This window comes from Engraulis encrasicolus, chromosome 12 (genome assembly GCF_034702125.1).
Source record: "Engraulis encrasicolus isolate BLACKSEA-1 chromosome 12, IST_EnEncr_1.0, whole genome shotgun sequence".
In the NCBI taxonomy this organism is placed as follows: Eukaryota; Metazoa; Chordata; class Actinopteri; order Clupeiformes; family Engraulidae; genus Engraulis; species Engraulis encrasicolus.
Genome location: NC_085868.1, coordinates 32,774,118 through 32,783,128, shown reverse-complemented (window position 1 = coordinate 32,783,128; position 9,011 = coordinate 32,774,118). Strand labels below are relative to the sequence as shown.

Here is a 9,011-nt window from a genome sequence, read left to right as displayed (position 1 = left end):
ATAATCCCAAAATGTCCATAAGCATTAGGCCACAGGCGTCCTACAGAAACTATACTACTTTTAGCCAGCAGGTGGTAGCAGTGTGCTGCTGACAGGAGCACGACATGACTGGGAAGTCCTCTTTTGGACGGCACTAAAGGTGTAATTTCCCAAGAAATAATACTTTCTTTTTCAAGTATGAGAGGACATTCCAAGTAACATATAGATGCTGCATGTGAAAATTTGTTTAGAGCGCTTATATTTTCGAGTCGATGTGCTATGAGTGAAAAGGTACCCAAATGATAAACTGTGAACTTCCAATCTGACTAAATCCACACCAGACCACATCAACCAAATAAAACAGCCTGGTGCAGGATCACTAAAACATTTCCTTCCTCAAAAAAAGAAAAGAAAAGAAAAAACAGTTCAGTGGGCAGCAAACAATGTAATCAATGACACCTGTTGCCGTTCCTCCAGAGGCACACTGTAATAGCCATTGAAAAGTTAACTACCATAGTACTACAATACAATGACATTACACAGGGCCTTAGTGATGCACTACGGCTTGGACAATGCCATTCTGGTAACAGAAAATTCATAACGCTGTGTCTTGACGGGTTAAAATGAATTCAAAATCTCTTTTTCAGTGTATTATAATTCTCACAATGGATGTCACCAGTACAAGTACAGCATTAGGAAAAAAAGGAAGATGACTCCTTACTTGTTTAAGCCGGACGTTGCTTGTGACAATCTGATTCACTTCATCCTGTGCACAAAAAGAAGAGAAGAAATATCAGCGGGGGATATAAATTCACTTTTTTCATCACTGGCCAATTTGGCTAGTAGGTGTCAAATCTTACTAGCCAAACATACACTCACTGTCAGTCTAAGTGGCTAGTAAGTTTCTTTTCTACCGGCAAAACTGAATTTTAACATATTAAAGGGGGTATGCCACTATTTTGGGGCTTAATACAGTTAAAATCATTGGCCAGGGTTTATAAAGGTGGTAAAGTGTCTTATTTTTCATGTAAGCCGTTGTCTTGCTTTAAGACAAGTTAAAAGAGGGAGCATGTCGCTAAGCTAGTGAAAGTCAATGGATCCGTGTAGCATGCTACACGGATCCATTGACTTTCACTAGCTTAGCGGCATATTAACAGTTAACATGAAAAATAAGACACTTTACCACCTTTATAAACCCTGGCCAACGATTTTAACTGTATTAAGCCCCAAAATAGTGGCATACCCCTTTAAGGCTTGATTAGAACAATTTTAGTGACCATTTAGTAAGAGAGGTTCTGTGCAGAGGGGATACAACACAAACAAGAGATATGAGAAGCATTGAAAAAAGAATGAAAGACAGAGGAGAGGACAGTATCTTACCACACTAATGAGCTGAATAAGCTGCAGGCCCACTTTCACCACCACCGGGTGCTTGAAGTGGCTCACGGGCCGAACCACCTTATTGTAGTCTTGAAACAGATCCTTGACCAGCTGTGTCTCATCACTGTTGCACAGCCCACCACCTGATAAGATAAGATAAGATAAGATAAGATAAGATAAGATAAGATAAGATAAGATAAGATAAGATAAGATAAGATAAGATAAGATAAGGTAAGGTAAGATATGATATGATATGATATGATATGATATGATATGATATGATATGATATGATATGATATGATATGATATAAGGTAAGATAAGATACATTTTGATTGTCTATTTGAACAGATATTTGTCTTGCATGACACTTCTCCACAATCCACATGTAAATGCACATTAAAGACACACAAAACACAATATGGCCTATTGAGTCTCGTCATCTAGGTCCATAAGCTGTTAGGGCAGCACAGTCCAATAAAAACTTAAAAAGTTAGGCCTACTGATTTACTAAGTTAAGTTAATAAAAAAGAAGTCACTAAAACACAAGCAATGACTCATGGGGGAACGTCATCAGCCAGGGATGATATGGGATTCGAATGTGCAACTGTCTCATTCAAAGATTGACTCCAAGATTGACTTGCACTAACGCAGTGTTTCCCAACTTTTTTTTGTCTTGTGTACCCCCATAAGCCTTTTTGTTGTGCCATGAGTACCCCCTAAGTCATGTTCTATATAGCTTTCTATATTCCAATGTAACTAAGCTCCATACATTTGTTAAAACTACATCTTTCCAAGTACCCCCTGCAGTGTGCTCGCGTACCCCTAGTGTTGCACATTCGAATCCCCATACCATCCATGGCGGATAATGTGCCCATGAATGATGCACCTCAACTTAGGGCAGTGGCTGCTCAGGTGGTAGAGGAGCCAGTTCAGCAACCAAAAGCTTGCAGGTTCGAACCTTGCCCTGCCTCACCCTATCCATGTGACCTTCAGCAAGATACTTCACCCCAATCGCTCATGGTGGCAGAATGGTACCCTGTGTGGAAGCCACTGTGTGAATGTGAGTGTGAATGGGTGAATGTGAGGCATGAAATGTAATGTGCTTTGAGTGATCGAAGGAGAGGAAAGGTGCTATCTGCCTAACCTTACATTGCTCCAGAAACTGTAACCAATACCCTATACTACATAAATAACTGTATGCATCTTAAGATAAAAGTGTCAGCTACGTGTAATAAGACAACATAATCATGGAAAGTCAGTTCCTTTGGTCATTGTGATAACACAGCACCCACAACTACCTCTGCATTTAACCCTCCACACATATTAGAAGGGGGAAATTAACAGAGATGGACGCAAGTGGCTAGCACAAAGCACATTTGAATTTGAATTCGACTGCATTGAGGGCAGTGCCATGCGCAGGGCACATTGGGCACAATGGAGTAGAGGGGTGGTCTAACTCTCTGTCAATGCTTTGGAGAGATATGACCCACTGACGTTTTAGTGATCATTTTCATTTGTTCTGACCTCATGGCGGGCCAAATGTTTGCCAGGCCCGGGGCGGATTTGGCCGAGGGCCTTTGTTTGGAGACCAAGGGCCTAAAGTAACAGATTAAGTCTTGGCCATTACAATTCTGAGGACAATAAGGTTATTACATAGGCTCTGTGCAAAGGGGTTTATAATCATGTGTTGGCAAATAACTCTTTATTATTTCTCATTGCTTTATTATTTCTCATTTGGCGATGTCTTAGCTAACTTAACCCTTAGCATTTGTTAGCATTTAGCACAGAATTATTTTCTCATAATTTAAACACGTACGGTTTGTGTGAGGTGAATACACATTCCCTGTTTAGCACTGGGAAAGTCTTAGTTAACTCTCTCTAAATCATTTGTTGTAAAATACCTCTAAATTATTTTCATCTCTTAAACATGTATGTTAATGGTTAGTATGTGTTGAATATGATATGTTAAACCCAGAAAGGCATATGTGACTGGCCCTCATGGATGCTTGACATTTACAAATGACTCATTGAGACTTACTAATGTGTAATCAAGGAGTTATAACTCATTACCTAAGTATATCTGGGAAGCTATTCTAATGTGAGACCTGTTTCTGCCCTCCAGTGCACTCACAAATGACTTGTTACTTATTAATATGAAAGGGGTGTCCATCATTTACGTATTCATCACATACAGACCCTTAACAAACGATTAAGAAAGAGGTTAACTAAGACTTTAAAAATCCTACACAGGGAATGAATTCACCAAGCACAAACCATTAACAAACAATGCACATTAATGATTAAGAAATGAGTCATGTGTTTATGATTAACCTAAAGTAAATGCGATGATTATGTGTTTCTTTTAAGATTTTCAACTCTATTTATAGATGTTCAAATCTATAAAAAGAAAAAGAAAAAGGGGCAGATTTGAGTGGTTGTTTTTAATATGTCCATGTACTGTAGGACTTGTCATAACCAATGAAGACATTGTAATTTTTTTCTTATATTTGAACCTAGAAGTCTGTTCAAAGCATCTTCAAAGCTCCACAAAGGAGTCCAGTTGCCTACCACTGAACTCTTTTGACTCCCGCTACCAGTATGACAGGAGGGGTCAAGAGTTGAAATTGTGACCTTTAGGCCGCAAGGCAAATTCCTTAACGCTGAGACAAGACTGTCTACGCACGTATGTGCACAGGGGTGGATTAACGCACATGCTAGATATGACTGCAGCCTAGGGGCCCCCACAAACCAGGGCCCCCACTGCAGGCCAAAAGGAGGGAATTGTGTTGAATTGTGACAAGTGGCAGTATTGAAAAAATTGTCTGCAAATATGTTATTTTTAATTTCTAGCTCGGAATTATGATGCTGGCTATGCAATTTTACCACAACATTTGCCTTCTATGGGGGCCTCCATCGACCTGTGCCTAGGTGCCCCAGCCCATCATAATCCGGCCCTGATTGTGCCTGTAACCTTGGTTTGTCGGCACCGTCCAGACCCAGTCTTGAACCCGTGACCTCACAGCAACTGTGATATGGGAGACAGGTTGCTCTGAAAGTTTGGTTACTTGCTTAGTCAGTGCAGTGTCCTTTTATGGTGTCTTACTATTGCTTTAGGCCCACCTCTGCTAACTTGCATTTGTGAAATCTTTACATGCATTGGTATGTACACTATTCTGTATGTGTGTCTGTGTCACTGACAATTTTAGTATCATTCAGCTGTTGCAACCACAGTGAATGCCAATTTTTGAATGCACATTTTTTTAAAAACATAAATAACATGTATTCCATGTAAACAAAACCTGGCGAAGGTATAATTAATGTACCAGCGTTAGGGCTGCACGGTTATGGAGAAAAATCATAATTCTTTTGCTCAAAATCGAAATCACGATTATTAATTACGATTATTGTTTTTTTTGCAGATTTTTTTGAAAGTTATAACAAGATGAAATATAAGCAAGAATGAATTATATACGGGATGAGCAAAATAAAATGAATTGAAATAATTATGTAAAGGCCATAGCATGAAACTTAGGTGGACAGATTTCTGGCCAGAAACACCAGCCTGTCAGTATGTTCTGGCTTCAAGGACGCTCTCAAAGGTAGGTCACTATTGCCACGATTAAATCATGATTGAAATCATGACTTCAATTTCAATTTGATCACGATTTTCGATTATTTTCGATTAATTGTGCAGCCCTAACCAGCGTCACACAATAGTGACATTAGCTGTGGTAGCTGTGGACCACGCACTGATGAAGGCTTTTTAGCCGAAACGCGTTTGCTTTTTGGACATAGTGGTAATATAAATAAATAATGAGACGCAGTTTGTGAGTGCGGATTTCTTCTTCCTATAGCTGTGGTAGCACCACCCAGATGTCTGCTTATAAAAATGCCAATGACCTATCTACCATGGTGTGTGTGGGACAATGTGCTTGCATCTGTGCAGATGTCTGTCTTTATATCAGACCGTGTAAACAGAGATAATGCTGCCTACTGTTGCTATCGTTAGATACAGCATCTCTGGTGTAAACTTGTTATGTAACACTTGTTGTGATTATTTATTTTCTGCCTTACAATTAATTATTTATACTGTGGAACGACTAGGCCGTGTGGATGGCTCAGCCCCTTTGGAACAAACAGCCATGACAAAGTGTATATGAGCTTGCTGTGTGTAGTAGGCGTAGGAGCTTGCTTGTGTGTGTGTGTGTGTGTGTGTGTGTGTGTGTGTGTGTGTGTGTGTGTGTGTGTGTGTGTGTGTGTTTATATGTGTTCACATGAGAAGAATCTTTTGAATAAACACGGCCTCCTGTTGGAATTTGCAACTGTTCAAACAATGCAGACACACACACACACACACACACACACACACACACACACACACACACACACACACACACACACACACACACACACAGGTGGGGTCATGTAGTACTGGTGTGCGGTGTGTTTTATCTGGGACGGACGGGATGCCATGACAGGCAGGCGGGCTAAAAAAGCTGACCTCTTGTATCAGCTCAATCATCCGAGCTGGCTGCCATCGAACCCAACATCGCCACCGAGCCGGCAACTCGCCACACACACACACACACACACACACACACACACACACACACACACACACACACACACACACACACACACACACACACACAGCCAAGGGGTTCAAATAAACACGTAGTCGACACTGAGCACACACACGCTCCTCACACGCGTGGACACACACACGCACACACACACGTCCCTCATAAACACACACACGCACATACTTTAGTAAGACGTAAATACACCAATATAGTAATTAAATATCAAGGGTCACAGTATGGGGGTAATAATACACACACACACACGCACACAGGACAGACGGACACACACACACACACACACACACACACACACACACACACACACACACACACACACACACACACACACACACACACACACACACACACAGAGAGAGACCAACACTTGACACAAAACAAAATGACAGACTCAGCACTGTCATGATTTGACAGATACACACAGACACAGAGACAAGTCTCTCTCTCTCGCTCTCTCTGTCTCTCTCTCGCTCTCTCTGTCTCTTTCTCTCTCTCTCTCGCACACACACACACACACACACACACACACACACACACACACACACACACACACACACACACACACACACACACACACACACACACACACAGTGTCACACACACAATATTTACAGGAACAAGTGTGAGGTGCACACTGACTGGTGCATGGAAATCCCCCGCTCAGCCGCACTAGTGTCGCTAATTATTCCCGCTTGACCTTATTGATGTGTTTGAGCCCATCATTCGCGGTAAGCAGGTGAACAGCAGGCGTAGCCATAAGATCCCCTAACTGTAAACGATGTGCTATTTCCGGTTAGGTTTGGCTGCAGGGGACTCGGATGTCACTGGCTGAAGCTGCGTCTATCCATGCCACCAGTGTTGCCAGATTTTCTACGACAAATAAGCGACTGGCGCCCTAAAAACAAGCCCAAAAGAAGCGACTGAGGGGCGTCGTGAAAACAAGCCCAAAAGAAGCGACAGAAAGGGTGGGTTGTCAGTCGCGTGCCTGGTCAGGGAAGACCTTGCTCTTTGCGGGGATCTGCGTGGCAGCTAAAATCCCCACAAGTGACCACAGAAAGTGGGAGTTAACAATATTGTAGCAGGGTCACTTGTAAGGATGAGTGAGAAAAAAACGAGTTGCCATTGAGAAACACATTCAAATCACCACCAGAGCAGGAGAAAACAGCAAGCCCAACCCTGAAAAGAACAAGCCCAAAAAACCGCAACCCGCGACTTTACAAAATTAAAAGCGACTGCTCAAAAAAAGAAGCCCAAAGTCGCGTATAATAAGCGGACTTGGCAACACTGCATGCCACCCAGCGCCGAGACGTCTCGGTAGTTCAGTGCGTGTGCGTGTGTGTGTGTGAGAGAGAGAGTCACTGGCCGATTAACGGAAGTGGCTGAAGAACAACACACATTTTAATAACGCCAGGTGATGAAAGCGTTTCTGGGTGTGGCGTGGACGTTAGCGTGTTGTATACAAGGGGGTGACAGTTTGGCAGGTGTCAGGCTGACAGGTATTACTTTGATTAAGCCCGATTAGAGGCACGCACGCATACACCCCAACACCGGCCGGGTTCCTGGTCTGGGACAGCATAGAAATAGCAACCGCAACGGCGCGCGCACATGCACCTGTCACTCAAGCCGCATGCCGCAAATTCTTCAAAGAGTTTCATCAACTCTAGCTGGAACTTTATTTGCTAGCTGGACTATAAATATAGGCTGCCAGAGACCGAAAATATTCGCTCACTTTCGGCAATTTTTTTTTCTACACAATAACTTTTTGCTGAGGAGGGACTTTCTCTGAGTTCAGGAAAGTAAAACAGACGCATGTTTTCTGTTGCTTTCAATAAAACATATAGGCCTATGCTGTTCAAAGCACGCTGACAATATCGCATAATGGTTTACTGCAGCATCATGATAATATCTTGAACATATTTACCCTTTTTTAAATGATGAATACAAAATGACTTTACGATAATCGCATTCGCAGAACCACTTACCAGCAAATAATATGAACGCAAAAAGAACTTGGCGAATCATCCAACAGCTATCCATTCTTGCTTTACAAACACCATTCCATTCACGAATGAAGCTTCTCCATTCAGCCGTGGATACCACTGCGCACGCCCCAAGAGTCAACTGTCTGCGTCTCGAGCTTCCATCCACAGTTTCAGATCGACCCCTCAGTTCTTCTCACGTGATGTTTGAATTCAGGAGGCTACACGTTCAGCCTTGACAGCATGTTCCGGGCCGGGCTGGACAACTGGCGAGAGCCATAGCATGACTCAAACATTACTGAAAGCATCTGTCGCCTGCACCTGTGCACTGTCTCCCATGGCGCGAGCCACAGAACACGACACTATGCTGTGGTTATGGTTATGCACGTTCGGAATCTGACCGACCCCATCTAGGCTACTGTAAAATGTATTCAGTGCCCATTTCCAATGGTTGTTACACACAACCCTTTCAATATTACAAAACATGTGAATTAATTAACTATGTAGATTGGTAGTTTCACACAGACAGGAATTTGTGAGGCACTGTAAAAACCTGCAAGTTCCTCACATAACTTTCGGTTAGATCGTGGGGAAACATAAAAAGTTATCTGAACAAGTTCCAGGAGGAACCAGCGGGGTTCCTTAGAGAACATTTATGAAGCCTTGGGTTCTCAGGTTTTCTGAAAAGCTGTTTACACGTAGGCTATATGGATCTTTTTGAATACGCATGATTTTGGCACAGTTTTAGAATGCGCATATCAAAAATCTGGCTTTAAAAATATAGGCTATCATTTAGGGGGCTGAAACAAACCTGTTGCAATGGAGTTTCTAATCTTTATCCATGTCGCGTTTACACTTCAGCGGATAAAAAAAAATCCACATTCAAAAATATTCGGATAAGTATAACCATCTGAGGAACCTTCAAGAAAACCTTTTGGTTCTTCCAGGAACCAATTTGTCACACATAGGCTACTGTAGGCCTATATTGTAGCCTATAGTTTCCTCTGAGAACTTCTGAGGGATTCTTCCACAGTGGCAAGCAAAGTCAAGGGTCTTTGGGAAACTTTGTA

The 9,011-nt window shown here is 42.2% G+C and overlaps 1 protein-coding gene across 1 annotated transcript in view; it reads right to left on the bottom strand.

Annotated features, from left to right (window-relative positions):
* LOC134460189 (acetylcholine receptor subunit alpha-like) overlaps positions 1-8,196 on the bottom strand; it is an 18,970-nt gene extending 10,774 nt beyond the window's left edge. Inside the window, exons 1-3 of the mRNA XM_063212639.1 lie at positions 7,945-8,196; positions 1,360-1,502; positions 701-745 (exon numbers count right to left, since the gene is read on the bottom strand). Of these exons, the coding sequence (XP_063068709.1) occupies positions 701-745; positions 1,360-1,502; positions 7,945-7,999 (243 nt within the window). The 5' untranslated portion in view covers positions 8,000-8,196. The remainder of the gene's footprint in view (positions 1-700; positions 746-1,359; positions 1,503-7,944) is intronic.
* Between the last annotated feature and the right edge of the window lie 815 nt (positions 8,197-9,011).